Consider the following 15,335-nt stretch of genomic DNA (forward strand, 5'->3'; position numbering starts at 1 on the left):
TGTCATTAATTACTCACCCTCATGTCATTCCAAACCCGTAAGACTCATCTTCGGAACACAAATTAAGATATTTTTGATGGAATCTGACAGCTCTCTGACCCTCCCATAGACAGCAAGGGTACTACCACGATCAACGTCCAGAAACGTAGCAAGGATATCAGTAAAATAATCCATGTGACATCAGGGGTTCAACCGTAATATTACGAAGCTACGAGAATACTTTTTGTGTGCAAAAGAAAAAAAGAAACGACTTTATTCAACAATTCGTCTCCTCCGTGTCACCCTAGTGCCATTTTGGAGAGTATCCACTGAACGCAAACAGAGTATGTTGTTCTGTGTCAGCCGCACCACACTGATACGTTTTCTATGTTGTTTGTGCTTTGATTTGAACGAAAACAATGTATCCGTGTGACGCATCTGACACAGAACAACATACGCTGTTTGCGTTCAGTGGATACTCTCCAAAATGGCGCTACGGGGTGACACGGAGGAGACGAATTGTTGAATAAAGTCGTTTTTTTTTTTCTTTTGCGCACAAAAAGTATTCTCGTAGCTTCGTAATTAGGGTGAGTAATTAATGACAGAATTTTCATTTTTGGGTGAACTAACACTTTAAAGACCCGCAATATACACACTCACCTGTAACAATTAGTTTGCCAGAAGTATGGACATCCTCAGCTTGGAAAGTAATAGTTCCACCATCACTTATCTTCAGCTGGGACATAGTCAAGCAGTGCTTGTTGCCCAGTGCTGTAATGATGATATTGGGTCCTGCCTTTAGTTTCTTTGCATCTTTGCTCCAGGAACCTTCTACATCAGCCTTGCTTAGCTCCACCTCCATAGTGATGGTCTCTTTTTCTTGCACTTTAATCTCTTTTAGGCCTTTTACTATTTGAATCTTCTTAACTGAATGGTAGAAAAAAACATTGGAAATCCATAGATGAAATATTTTTATTTGATCATTTCCTGTATATTTTAATCATAAAATATTATGATCGAAAGAGTAAGTCTGTAATAGCGTAACATAATGAAGGAATCCATACTCTCTACTGTCAGTTTGGCCTGGGTCTTGTCATCTAGGGTTTCACATGAGTAATGTCCTCTGTCAGCATACGCCACACTCTTGAGGACCAAAGCCTGCTTGGCACCATCCACATGGATCTCCATATTTTCTCCTTGCTGTAGTACCACACCATTCTTCATCCACTTCACATCTTTTGAGGGTTTACTCAGCTCCATTTCCAAACGAACTGTGTCCTGCTCAGTAACAGTCATGTCTGCAAGCTTCTTCTTGAAGGTGACGGGAAGCTCTGCAAAATACAGATATATTTGTATTGAGAAACAGGTAGTCTGTGTATTTCCTGACGATATGTTGCATTACGATTAACAATAGTATCTGTCACTTATCCTTACGTTGTACTTGGAGTGTGGCTTTGCACACTTTCCCCTCGGCATCGATACTGATCTCTCCTGCATCCTCCTGAGTGACAGCTGTGATGGTGAGGGAATGGCTGCTTCCCCCATGAGCGATCTTAAATTTGGGACTAGCTGTAATAGGAATGTCATTACGCAGCCATCTGACACTTACATCGGCTGGTGTGACGGAGCATTTAAAGATGGCATCTTTGCCTTCATTTGCAACAACATTGTTCAGCTTGGTAGTGAACCTCACCAGACGTGGGGCTGTGGGAAATTAGATTGAAAAACTGAGAGAAATGATAATGAAGGACATCTATCACTTAAAACAAGCTTAATAAGTTGTGTTGGTTCATTTTGATGAGAATCGATGACTTTCAGACATAGACACTAATTGTTCGTACCTTTAGTAGTGACTTTGGAGGAGGTCTTGTCATCTTTGCAATCGCAGCTGTACTCCCCTTCATCCTCCTGAGCCACAGCGGAGACAGTCAAGATGCAGTTGGTGCCATCAGTGCGGATACTGAATCTGCCACCTGATTTGATTTCTTTGCCGTTATGCTTCCAGAGGACACTGCTCGTGACTTTGTTGAGACTGCAGGAAAGTGTCATGGTGCTTTCCAGTACCGCAGACACTGGCTGCAATGGCACCACAAACTTTAAATGTGCATCTGCAGGGCACAGATGAGGGAAAAATGAAATTACATTTTGTCTGCGATCAGTTAGATTTATTATTTCAATAAGTGCAATTATATCCAACACAATTTACTTTGAAAACTCCAGATGTATGAGCATTAATTGAATTGAATTGAATTGAATAAAAAAAATCAAAAATAAATATGCAATAAAAAATTATGAAAACTGCCATTAAACTGTTAAAATTAACAAATTTTACCTTGAGAAATTATCAACACCTTAAATCATTTGTACTTTTTCTTACTTTGAAATTGCAAATTAGCCTTTACCTTTGACCTGAACCTTGAACTCAACCTTGTCATCAGCCGTCTGACAAAAGTAGGTGCCGCTGTCTTTAGATTCAGACGACTTAACGATGAGGACACGTGAGCGACCTTCCTGTTTCATCTCATACTTTGATCCGTCTTTCAGTTCTATTCCATCCCTGAACCACTTAACACTACAATTCTCTGACATCACCTCGGTTTTTAAAACAACCTTTTCTGTTGACTCGACCATCACAGTTTCTTTTGTTACGGATGTCTTCTGGAATTTGGTAGAAACATCTGAGGAAAAAATAGAAAATAATCACTTAATTGTGACCATGTTCTGGAGGAAGACAAGTATGTGGAGTCCACTAATGTGCAAGAAAATGTTTACCTTCCACCTGAATCTTAAAGAGAAGTTTCTCATTCCCAACTTCACAGGTATATTCTCCAGCATCCTTCTTCTCCACATTCTCCAGCACCAGCTGGTGGCTCTTGCCCTTTGACTCCATGTGGACAGTCTTACTGGAGCTCAACTGCTTGCCATCCTTGAACCATTTCACCTCAGTCTTGAGGTCAGAAACTTCACAGTTCAGTGTAGCTTTTTGGGAGGCTGAAACCTTCACTTCCTTCTGATAAGAGTCTTTGTTGGTGAAGGCAGCTTTGAGCTCTAATAAGAAGAGAGTTTACTTAATTCAGAGTTTGCCTATTTACAGAGAAAGTCAACACTAGATTTGCAATTACATTGAATATGACAAGAGACAAGAAATATTTTCATAACAGCTTTTAAATAACCCAAAGAAGACTGTCAAGATGCACAGAACCAAAATGAACAATCCAAAATGGTTTCCATACCTGTCACCTGAATCTTAAATGGCAGCTTTTCATTCCCAACTTCACAGGTATATTCTCCAGCATCCTTTGTCTGCACGTTCTCCAGCAGCAGCTGACGGATCTTGCCCTTTGACTCCATGTGGACAGTCTTACTGGAGCTCAACTGCTTGCAATCTTTGAACCATTTCACCTCAGTCTTGGGGTCAGAAACCTCACAGCTGAGTGTGGCTTTTTTGGAAGCAGCTACTTTGACTTCCTTCTGGTAGGAGTCCTTGTTGGTGAAGGCAGCTTGAATATCTAGTTGGGCAGGCATATTGGAACATGGATCCAATATTAGAAAACAGTAAATATTTTACTTTAAGTAATAGACATCAAATACTGCAAAGACTGAATGGTTGAGAAATCCAGCAGAGATCAAAAATCATAGCATGCATATTAAGCAAACAGATCCAAATCTCACTGCAGACCATTACTTTTTCAGTAGCATTGAAATAAGCAAGTAATTGCTTTTTAGTTTTAAAATTACCTCTTTTTGAACAGAATAATTGCGTCACTAAATCTACAAACACAAGTTAATTGTATCTTACTCAATGGTCTCTTTCACAAAGGACAAACTCTTTTTCTACATGTAAAATTAGCTTTTGTCAAGCTTCACTGATTGATTGTAATTTTTATTTATTTCATAAGGAAGAAAACCTAAAATAGAAACAGACAGCCAAAAGACAAACAAAAGGATGTTCCCATACCTGTCACCTGAATTTTAAAGGCAAGCTTCTCATTTTCAACTTCACAGGTATATTCTCCAGCATCCTTCTTCTCCACATTCTCCAGCACCAGCTGACGGCTCTTGCCCTTTGACTCCATGTGGACAGTCTTACTGGAAATCAACTGCTTGCCATCTTTGAACCATTTCACCTCAGTTTTGGCATCAGAAACTTCACAGCTCAGTGTGGCTTTTTCGGAGGCTGAAACCTTCACTTCCTTCTGATAAGAGTCCTTGTTGGAAAAGGCGGCTTGAATGTCTGGTGCAGAAATCAAGATTTAGGAATATAGTCTCAGAAACTGCATTTAGTTTTATGTAAACTTTGCTTCGCTCATGTTTGATTGAGTCACTAGAACACTGGATTCGTCTGAAATAAGAAAGTCATATACAACTAGGATGCCTTGAGGGTCAGTAATTCATGGGATAATTTTAATTTTTGGGTGAACTAACCCTTTAAATAACCCAAAGAAGACAGATAAGATGCACAGAACCAAAATGAACCGTCCAAAATGGTTTCCATACCTGTCACCTGAATCTTAAATGGCAGCTTTTCGTTCCCAACTTCACAGGTATATTCTCCAGCATCCTTTGTCTGCACGTTCTCCAGCAGCAGCTGACGGATCTTGCCCTTTGACTCCATGTGGACAGTCTTACTGGAGCTCATCTGCTTGCCATCCTTGAACCATTTCACCTCAGTCTTGAGGTCAGAAACTTCACAGCTCAGTGTGGCTTTTTGGGAGGCTGAAACCTTCACTTCCCTCTGATAAGAGTCTTTGTTGGTGAAGGCAGCTTTGAGCTCTAATAAGAAGACAGTTTACTTAATTCAAAGAGTTTGCCTATTTACAGAGAAAATAAACAGTAGGGTTGCAATTACGTTGAATATGACAAGAGACAAGAAATATTTTCATAGCAGCTTTTAAATAACCCAAAGAAGACTGTCAAGATGCACAGAACCAAAATGAACAGTCCAAAATGGTTTCCATACCTGTCACCTGAATCTTAAATGGCAGCTTTTCGTTCCCAACTTCACAGGTATATTCTCCAGCATCCTTCTTCTCCACGTTCTCCAGCAGCAGCTGACGGATCTTGCCCTTTGATTCTATGTGGACAGTCTTACTGGAGCTCAACTGCTTGCCATCCTTGAACCATTTCACCTCAGTCTTGGGGTCAGAAACTTCACAGCACAGTGTGGCTTTTTGGGAAGCAGCTACTTTGACTTCCTTCTGATAGGAGTCCTTGTTGGTGAAGGCAGCTTGAATATCTAGTTGGGCAGGCATATTGCAACATGGATCCAATATTAGAAAACAGTATTCTTTGAGTAAATATTTTATTTTAAGTTATAGACATCAAATACTGCAAAGACTGAATGGTTGATAAATCCAGAAGAGATCAAAAATCATAGAATGTATATTAAGCAAACAAATCCAAATCTTACTGCAGACTATTACTTTTCCAGTAGCACTGAAATAAGCAAGAAATTGCTTTTTAATTTTGAAATTACTTCTTGATCAGAAAATGTATGCGTCACTAAATCTACAAACACAAGTTAATTGTATCTTACTCAATGGTCTCTTTCATCAAGGACAAACTCGTTCGCTATATGTAAAAGTAGCTTTTGTCAAGCTTCACTGATTGATTGTAATTTTTATTTATTTCATAAGGAAGAAAACCTAAAATAGAAACAGACAGCCAAAAGACAAACAAAAGGATGTTCCCATACCTGTCACCTGAATTTTAAAGGCAAGTTTCTCATTTCCAACTTCACAGGTGTACTCTCCAGCATCCTTCTTCTCCACATTCTCCAGCACCAGCTGGCGGCTTTTGCCCTTTGACTCCATAAGGACATTCTTACTGGAGCTCAGTTGCTTGCCATCCTTGAACCATTTCACCTCAGTCTTAAGGTCAGTAACTTCACAGCTCAGTGTGGTCTTCTGGGAAGCTGCTACTTTGACTTCCTTCTGATAGGAGTCTTTGTTGGTGAAGGCAGCTTGAATGTCTGGTTGGGCAATGGACAATATGAGAAAACAGTATGCTTTAAGTAAATATATCCCTCAAGATTCTATACAACAGATACAGCAAACACTAGATGGTTAAGAAATCAGGAATGCAAAATAAACTGCAAATGAATCCACAAAAAAGCTAATTACATTGCAGACTGTAACTTGTTTTTGGTTCTGTACCACTGAAATGGGCAAAAAATTATTCTACTTGTCATTGTACCTCTTTTTGAAGACACATTAATAAAATCTTGTGAGGCAAAGCATATATCAAACTCTTTTGTTCAACCCAACAGACAAACACAAGGACATACCTGTCACTTCAATTTTAAAGGCAAGCTTCTCATTTCCAGCTTCACAGGTATATTCTCCAGAATCCTTCTTCTCCACATTCTCCAGCACCAGCTGGCGGCTCTTGCCCTTTGACTCCATATGGACAGTCTTACCGGAGCTCAACTGCTTGCCATACTTGAACCATTTCACCTCAGTCTTGACGTCAGACACTTCACAGCTCAGTGTGGCTTTCTGGGAGGCTGAAACCTTCACTTCCTTCTGATAAGAGTCCTTGTTGGAGAAGGCAGCTTGAATGTCTGGGGCAGAAATCAAAATTTAGGAATATAGTCTCAGAAGCTGCATTTAGTTTTATGTAAACTGTGCTTTGCTCATGTTTGATTGAGTCACTGGAACCTTAAAAAACAAGCCAAAACACGGCCATGGTGTTCTTACCTTCCACACAAATCTTAAAGACGAGCTTTTCATTTCCAATTTCACAGGTATATTCTCCAGCATCCTTCTTCTGCACGTTCTCCAGCAGCAGCTGACGGCTCTTGCCCTTTGACTCCATGTGGACAGTCTTACTGGAGCTCAACTGCTTGTCATCCTTGAACCATTTCACCTCAGTCTTGGGGTCAGAAACTTCACAGCTCAGTGTGGCTTTTTGGGAAGCAGCTACTTTGACTTCCTTCTGATAGGAGTCCTTGTTGGAGAAGGCGGCTTGAATGTCTGGGGCAGAAGTAAAGATTTAGAAATACAATATCAAAAACTAAATTTAGTTTTATGTAAAGATTGGTTTAGTCAAGGTTGATTGAGTCACTGGAGCCTTAAAAAAGCCAAAACGCTGGCATGTTGTTCTTACCTTCCACCTGAATCTTAAAGACCAGCTTTTCATTTCCAGCTTCACAGGTATATTCTCCAGCATCCTTCTTCTCCACATTCTCCAGCACCAGCTGACGGCTCTTGCCCTTTGACTCCATGTGGACAGTCTTACTGGAGCTCAACTGCTTGCCAACTTCACAGCTCAGTGTGGCCTTTTGGGAGGTTGAAACCTTCACCTCCTTCTGATAAGAGTCTTTGTTGGAGAAAGCAGCACGAGTTTCTAAAAAGGACATTCATTGTTTTAGTCAAACATCAAAAAGGACACAGTTCAGGACTTCAAAAAGACCTCAAACATCTCCAAAATTGACAAACACACACTGGCTTAATAATACGTTTTGTGCAAATTTCAATAACCTCTAAGCGATTGTTTCCCAGAGACTAATCTACAATTATTTGTTTTCAAGTTTAACTTGTAGTTTATAACTACAATACCTTAGGTACTCGGAAAAGAGCTGTACCTTGGAAGGACCATTACTGTCCTCAGTAAGATCTGACATTGGCATAATAAATGACATGCTAAACTTTAATATAACTTATACAAGGCTGGTATAACTTTAGAATTTAACTTCACTGTTCAAAAAAACATAAAGTTATGACATTAGTTAGTTATTGTGGCATGTCTGATTAATCCTGCTCATTTAAATTTTTAGTTTCAGACTAATTAGCGCATAGTCATACCTTTTATCTTGACCAGGAATGTCATTTTGTCCTCTGCCGTCTCACACGAGTAGTGTCCTTCATCACTCTGCTTGGCACCCCTGATGACCAGCTTCCTTTGTGTCCCCTGAGATATAAAAGTTGTCCTCTTGTCCTCCATTATTTCTGACTGTTCTTTCTTCCACACAACAGCAGTTCCAGGAGAACCAACCTCACAGCTCAACACCACGTCGCCCACAAGAGCACCACTCTCTTGGGGCTGAGCCCTCGGCTTGTTAACAAACTTAGCTGGTTCTTCTGTCAGGGGAAAATGAAGGATTAGATGCCACACCTCTCTGATTTCAACATGATTAGGTATAGAAATACATTATAAAACACACTAAACATGGCATAGCAGGGCTGTACAGTGCGACATATATGTCGCACGTGCTACAAAAAAACTGGTCTGTGCGATGAATAAATTTACCACTGTAGCACGGGTGCGATACAATTTTGCATGTTCATAACACAGCCGCTTAATAGTGTGAAGTGATTTCGTTGTGCTTGTTTGTGTGTGTGAGATTGATTATACTTGGTAGTTAGGGGTGTGTGATACGACGATTTTTGAATGTCTCCACGATCTGCTTTTGAAGAAATATCGTTGTATCTGCCACAGCGCACATTCTATCAGCTGCAGTTCTGGCGCCTCCCTCCGTCTCAATATAATGTACAAAGCCACATGCATTCACATCAGTGTTAGCTCAGCGGTAGAGTTACTCTCACGGGACACTGCACTTATGCGCAATCACAAAACTACATTATTTCCATTTGCTTTAAAGAAATACCGGTTAAACATTTAATTCACGTGCTGTTCTGCATGCGCTTTTTCTGAGCGTAAATGTCTGCCATTGTTTTTTATTTTATATTTTGTTAAGGTGTAAGAGGTGTTATGTTTCTGCACTCTTCCATTTTTAGCAAATTAAGAAAACTTTGTCAAAAACAATTTTTGTGATGGTTTGTATTTTTTGTGCTCTGTATGGAACATTAGTGCCTGTTTAAGTGATGAACTCCATTACTTGTGTTTGTTTTCAGACATGATAACAGACGTTTTATACATGTGCTACAACTTTTTGGCCTGTGCTACAAAACTTTCAACCTCTGTAGCACCAGTGCTATGTGAAAAAAAAGTTAACGTACAGCCCTGCATAAGAAACATAATGACATCCACTGTCCATTTGTATATAATTTGACAGTGAAAAATGCTAACACACAAATGTGACAACGCATATCAAAAATTTACACATGTACATATCAAAAATACTCATCACATCCCAAAGTATACTGAATTTGATACCTGAAACTGCATTGAGTGCTAAGCAGATATGTTACCTGACAAACACCCTCCAACACTTCCTGTTGAGCAGCCAAAGCGCAGCTGCTCCTACAGTAGATGTCAACACTGACTGCTTACACCATTTATCCACTCTGAACTTTCTGTGCTGGGCTACTCAGCACTCACTACTCAGCACTGGTTTTAATGGCAAACAGCATGCACCACTGTGTATTTCTCTCCTCTATTATTTGGCAGGATACGCTCTTCACTATAAATACGATTTAAAATTGTTCCACTTTCATGTATGTAAATTAATTGTAAATATAATTTGTTCTACTTTAAGGCTTGAAATATAAATACAGGCTATAAAACCGTAAGATAACTGAAGGTCAGTAACTGAAGCAGCTTGTTTCACCTTTAAGGGCGAGCTGGACAGACATTTTATCGCCATCACACATGCATTCATAGATGCCCACATCCTCACAGTCAACGTTGTGGACTGTCAGTGTGCGTTTACGCTCCACACTTGTGGCTTCATATTTTTTACCCATCCTCAGCTCCTTCCCATTCTTCATCCAAACAACCTAAAGCACAGACAGTACATGCAGTTAACTTTCATGTCCACACATTTAATAGATATTTGGTGTTTGTCCCTTTGGGCAATGCATCTCAAAGTTGGTTGAACAAGACAATTTAAACTGGGACAGGGGAAAGCATAACAAACTTAAAATACTTAATGTATTTTCTGTGGATTTTGTTTTTATTTTGACAAAAAAGTGCATGTTGTCACCTGGACGCTTGAATCAGACACTTCTGTGTACATCTGAGCAGAGGAGTGCATGCTGAAAGTAAACACCTCCACCTGAGAAGACTTATTGGTGAAACGTGCGGGTGCGGCTGGAGAAGATCAATACAAAATATCAGGAATGTTGTTGAAGTTATTCTGTTTAAGTTTTCAGAAACGTTTCCTCTCTTACCTTTCACACTAAGCGTGGAAACACTCTGAGATCCACCACCCACAAACTTGACCTGTGCTCCATTTAGTTCCATGGACACCTCCCTGATGATCAGCGTATGTGTGGTCTTTGAGCGTGTGATCAGATACTCAGATCCACTGCGGATCATTCTGTCATTTATGGTCCAGGAGCTGGAACATACGGCTGAGAGCTCAACAGTGAAGGTAGCTTCTTCACCTACATGTGCACTGCAGTTCACCAGGCCTGTCTTCACTGATGCTGTGGGCTCTGAACAAATAAACTTAAATATATTTACTGGATTTAAAACAGTTTATTTTAGTTTAAATATGAAGACTGTCCACAACAACGACAACAAAAAACTTTCTCACCAAGGTAAAACGTTCCAGGAACCTCCAAGTAGGCACTCTGACCAAAATCATTGACCGCTGAGATGCGGAACTGATAGCTTGCTTCTTCTGAAATTTCACTGATGGTGTATTCAGTGCTAGACACAGACGTACTAGTGACTTTAACCCAGGTTTGGGCTCCCACCTTCCTGCGCTCAACGAGATAGCCGGTGATGGGCACAGGCCGTTCACTGTCTGGTGGAGACCAGCACAGCGTGATCGATGAATCTGTCTTGTTCTGCACCACTGGCTCAACTGGGGGATCTGGGGGATGTTTCCTTGGTGCTGAGGTCAAAGTTTATAATATTGTTAATCAGGTTAAAGAAATGGAATCTCTCTAAATGTCAAAAGCAATTATGTTTACTGTTGAAACATTATTAAAGAAATGCACTAGTACAGTCACCACATATTAGCTGTGGTGTCATTCGATTTGACGTGATTACTGTGGTACATACAGTATGACATTTTCAAATCATTAGAACATAGGAAACCGCTTTTAAAATCTTGTGGAAAGGTTGTGGCCTGATTTACAAATGCATTCACCTGTGACAGAGAAGCGGGTGGATGTCTTGCAGTCATGGGCGATGAAAGCCACCTCACCCGAGTCCTCTGCAGTACATTCGCGAATGGTCAGTGTGTACTGTCTGTTAATGCGGGCGATAATAATTCGGGAGTCCTCTTTCAGCCTCTCCCCATTCCTGGTCCAGTATGCATCATCTACTGGTTTCTCCAGTTCCACACAGAAGATCACGGTATCGCTAACCGGCACCACTGTCCTCCTCGGCAGCTTTTTAGTGATGTTGCCTGAAAGTGCAGAGAAAAACCACATGAACAATATCTTTTGTGTTGCACCAGTTTATTCATCATCATTCTGGCCACCCATATTGGAATAGAGCTTATACCCAGCACTGTAAGTTCGGCCACAGTGCGGCTGCCTTCCTTCATCTCACAGATGTACACGGCATCATCATTGGTGGTGACATTGTGACACCCCAAATTATCAATAATTTCTTCTTTGATCCAAGTGTAAACTGAATGTACATACTCATTCTGACAGCATATGGATCAATTAGTGTGCATAAAGTTGCCAAGAGTAAGTACCTGCAGACATTATTCTTACCTTTGACAATCACTAGCACAGCACTATAGGTTTGTCCAGCCAAGTTGGATGCATTGCAGGTGTACAGCCCATTATCACTTTGTTTGCAGTAGAGCACCTTGAGGATGAAATTCTCCGTCTGGTCCTCATACATAACATGTCTGCGGCCCTCACTGATGTTCGCCCCATCCTTCCTCCAGATAATCTGAGGTTTGGGATGGCCTGTGACGAAACAGCTAAGCTTTGCATGTTTACCCTCGGTCACCGTACAGGTGCGGGTAAACACACCTTTGGGCAACATGCTGGTTAAGGCCGAAACCCTCTGCTCCTGATCATAGGCGAGTCCCAAGCTTCCATGTTCCTCTGTGATCATGGAAGATGAAGTTGTAAGCGTGGTTGAGGAACTTTCCATGGTACGGTATAAGGAGATGTCCTTCCGCATTTCTTCTTTCCGCTTCTGCATGTGTGAGAGGAGGGATGTGCTCTTGTCTGCATTCAGGAGACGAGTATCTTGAAGGTCGACCACCAGAGCAGCAGCGGCCTGAGCACGGCCAATGGAGTTCTGCGCACGGCAGGTGTAGGTACCACTGTCCAAGCTCCTAACACTCTGGATCCTCAAGGAGCTGGAGTCATTTTCCGAGATTATCTTGATGCGGTTGGTCTCACCCAGGTAGCGACCATCCTTTTCCCAGTCAAAGTTGGGTGCTGGATGGGCTGCCACCCGACAATAGAAGGTAACGTCACCCCCTAGACCCACACGGGTGGAGACAGGCTTTACTGTAAACACTGGGGCCCGATCAATCACAGTTTCCGGCAGTCCCACCTTCAGGGTCACAGCTGCATATGCCTCTCCGACATTGTTCTTGGCACGACACATGTACTGACCGCTGTCTTCTAGAGTTAGATCGTAGATGGTAAGTCGGTAAACGTCACCATCTTCTACTTTCTTGAAGCGTCCACCTGCAGAGAGAAGCATCTTGCCTTTCTCCCAGGTGACCACAGGAACAGGGTTTCCCACAATAGTGCAGCTGAGGGAGGCATCTCGTCCCACACACAGCGAGAAGGCCTTGGGTCGAGTTAGGAACCGTGGAGCCCCACCAAATAGATTCTGATCCATTCTTGCTTTCTGTAGAGATAAAACAACACACTTTAATAAAAGTTAAAGTTGTGGTCAATGCATAGAGGAGAAACATAAGAACTGAGATTATATAAAAGCTTTACATATTTGCATCTTGTCACTATTAAATCTTGCAACTAATCTCAAGGACGTTTCTGAAAAAGCTGCTTTTCAATTTATCATACTGTAAGTCAGTTTGAATAAAGAGGGTGTGCTAATGACAAATAACCATGTCAAGAAGATCTTGAAATAGACATTTTGAGAAATGAGAGAGGCCTACTTTTAGAGATGCCCACTCAAACCTCTCCAGTATCCCACCACAAATTTGAAATAATGCTAGTTGGTTTAAAGAGTCAAATTTATAAACAAAGTAATAAAACAAGTTTGCCATGTTTGAGAATTAATATTTTTCTATGTAGCAATACACAAGCTGATATGATATAATGTAATATTGTCACACAGCTACACTTTCCTGCATGCAATAAAATAAAACTTAAAAAAAAAAAAGAGCAGGACAAGCCATTGATATCTTTTGTCCATTTTCCAAAAATAGAACAACTGTGAATGTACAGTAAACTGACTAAAAGTTATATTGTCATTGTTTAGGGGGATACTAGTAGCCTATATAAATTACATCAGAGCAAATGGACATGCACTAGAAGCCACAAAACACAGGGTGGTCAAAATTAACATTGTCCACTTTTGACAGAACTTAACATGGAATGTCCAATGTAAAATAACCTAGGAAGCCTTGTATCTAGAAACAATAATCGTATTGACCTCCATCTTTATAACATTAAAGGGGTCATATGATGCGATTTCAATTTTTCCTTTCTCTTTGGAGTGTTACAAGCTCTTGGTGCATAAAGAAGATCTGTAAAGTTGCAAAGACTAAAGTCTCAAATCCAAAGAGATATTCTTTATAAAAGTTAAGAGTCAGCCACGCCTACCTAAAACGGCTCGTTCTAACACGCCCCCACATATCTACCTCACTATGTGGGAAGATTTGCATAACGCCACCATAATGTTCACGCAAAGAAAGAAGGCATAACTTTTATTCTCGCTGTAGTTTTGTTGCCGTTGCCGTCATGTCGTGAAGACGCTGTGTGCTTCGTTGTGAAAGCGAAACTACTTTGTTTGGTCTACCAAAAGAGTATGATAGCTGATCCGTGCTGGTCGCTGAGGAAATACTTCAACTTTGCGCTGTCCATCGCCGGATCGGCTTTCACCGTGGACGAAGTGGAGTCCAGCCCGGGGTCGTCACATGTGGTTGCCGCAGGCATCACAATATGGTAAGAGAAGTAACATTTCTGTCACATGCTTGAGGAATTCGGCCAATCACAACGCACTGGATAGCTGGCCAATCAGAGCACACCTCGCTTTTCCGACCAATGAGCTTTGTAAAAAACCGACACGTTTCAGAAAGGCGGGGCATAGAGGAGAAACAATAATGTACAGTATGTGGAAAATAATGTGTTTTTTTAACCTTAAACCGCATAAACATTTCATTACACCAAAGAATGTTCTTTTTAGCAGCATCATATGACCCTTTTAATAGGTCATCAACTTGAATCTACTATCGCCAACAGAACAGTGGATGATCTAGTGAAATCTCACCACAGAAAGTCAGTTTTACTGATGAGGTAGAATTCCAGTGTAACAAAGTTAAACAAAAGGATGTTGGTCTTTGAAAAGCATGACATTTGCCATCTCTGACACCTCACTCCCCTGAGCTGCCTATCCCAAAAATAACCTCAGCTGTCGGACTCCGTCTGCACTATGTCCATTTGTAGAAGAGATTTGACCTGCTGTGCGATATATATGTTTTTGTCAATGGCATATTTCTAAACTTGTAAATTTCGTTTCAAAGAGCAGCAGACGTTTTCGCCTGCGTGGATCTCTCCTTGCGAGAAAAAAAAATGAAATCGTTTTCATAATTAAAAACAACGTTAAAATTTAAACTGAGCAACAAAATAATAAAGTAACGTAATCAGTTCAAACTTGTTGAATTTGCGACATATGTAATAAAATAACATAGAAACATTGAAAAGGCGAGAGAAAAGTATTCCCTCAGTTATTGAAAGTTTCACTTTTTAATATTTTATAACGATTAAAAAAAAAACCGCCTCTTACCTTTTTCCCGTCAAGCTACTGATATAAACCGATGCAGATGTTCATAAATATCCGATGTTGGCATGTGAAGATATCCTCGTGAAAACAGGTAAATTCCGTGAACTGTAGAGGGGGAGGACAGTGTGTTTTATCCCCCAGTGTCTTTGCTTTCTGTGTGACGCTCCTGTATCGGTCCAACCTCCCGTTGAAAATAGATCCGTCACTTACCGGAGCAAATGTCGGACCGAGGTGAAGTGACTCTTATTGTTGAACAGCCGCTTCACCTCAACCTGTATGGCAAACCGTTTTAGCAGTTTAGGCAGTTTCTCCAAATTAAGCCCTTGAAGTTTCTACAAAGCTATTGCTTTATTTACTTAATGCAGTAACAAATTGCACATTATTGTTATTATATTCTATGAACTCAAGATATCTGTTGCAGTAGATAGGCTACTTGCATGATGATTTTAAATTACATTGCATTACATTAAATATGACAAATTAAATTGTATTGCCTATTGTTATTTTTTTTTACATTTAAAAACATAGACAAAGAAAAACACAGCTACTGT

The 15,335-nt window shown here is 40.6% G+C and overlaps 2 protein-coding genes across 2 annotated transcripts in view; both read right to left on the reverse strand.

The window, feature by feature from the left end:
* Positions 1 to 7,232, reverse strand: part of LOC107667194 (obscurin-like) — a 48,618-nt gene extending 41,386 nt beyond the window's left edge. Inside the window, exons 1-12 of the mRNA XM_016458796.1 lie at positions 7,087 to 7,232; positions 6,678 to 6,953; positions 6,266 to 6,541; positions 5,675 to 5,950; positions 4,940 to 5,215; positions 4,477 to 4,752; positions 2,752 to 3,027; positions 2,382 to 2,657; positions 1,821 to 2,087; positions 1,414 to 1,683; positions 1,044 to 1,310; positions 640 to 906 (exon numbers count right to left, since the gene is read on the reverse strand). Coding sequence (XP_016314282.1) covers positions 640 to 906; positions 1,044 to 1,310; positions 1,414 to 1,683; positions 1,821 to 2,087; positions 2,382 to 2,657; positions 2,752 to 3,027; positions 4,477 to 4,752; positions 4,940 to 5,215; positions 5,675 to 5,950; positions 6,266 to 6,541; positions 6,678 to 6,953; positions 7,087 to 7,204 — 3,121 coding nt within the window. The 5' untranslated portion in view covers positions 7,205 to 7,232. The remainder of the gene's footprint in view (positions 1 to 639; positions 907 to 1,043; positions 1,311 to 1,413; positions 1,684 to 1,820; positions 2,088 to 2,381; positions 2,658 to 2,751; positions 3,028 to 4,476; positions 4,753 to 4,939; positions 5,216 to 5,674; positions 5,951 to 6,265; positions 6,542 to 6,677; positions 6,954 to 7,086) is intronic.
* LOC107667112 (obscurin-like) lies at positions 7,205 to 14,924 on the reverse strand (the record flags this gene model as incomplete). The annotated part of the gene is made up of 10 exons (XM_016458697.1): positions 14,788 to 14,924; positions 11,559 to 12,663; positions 11,341 to 11,469; positions 10,982 to 11,242; positions 10,421 to 10,723; positions 10,053 to 10,319; positions 9,866 to 9,972; positions 9,491 to 9,659; positions 7,785 to 8,060; positions 7,205 to 7,326 (listed from the first exon to the last, which is right to left on the reverse strand). Coding segments are annotated over exons 2-10 (2,730 nt in total), but the record flags the coding sequence as incomplete, so codon positions are not given.
* Between the last annotated feature and the right edge of the window lie 411 nt (positions 14,925 to 15,335).

The sequence above is a fragment of the Sinocyclocheilus anshuiensis genome, unplaced genomic scaffold (genome assembly GCF_001515605.1).
Source record: "Sinocyclocheilus anshuiensis isolate Anshui unplaced genomic scaffold, SAMN03320099.WGS_v1.1 scaffold415, whole genome shotgun sequence".
Taxonomy (NCBI): domain Eukaryota; kingdom Metazoa; phylum Chordata; class Actinopteri; order Cypriniformes; family Cyprinidae; genus Sinocyclocheilus; species Sinocyclocheilus anshuiensis.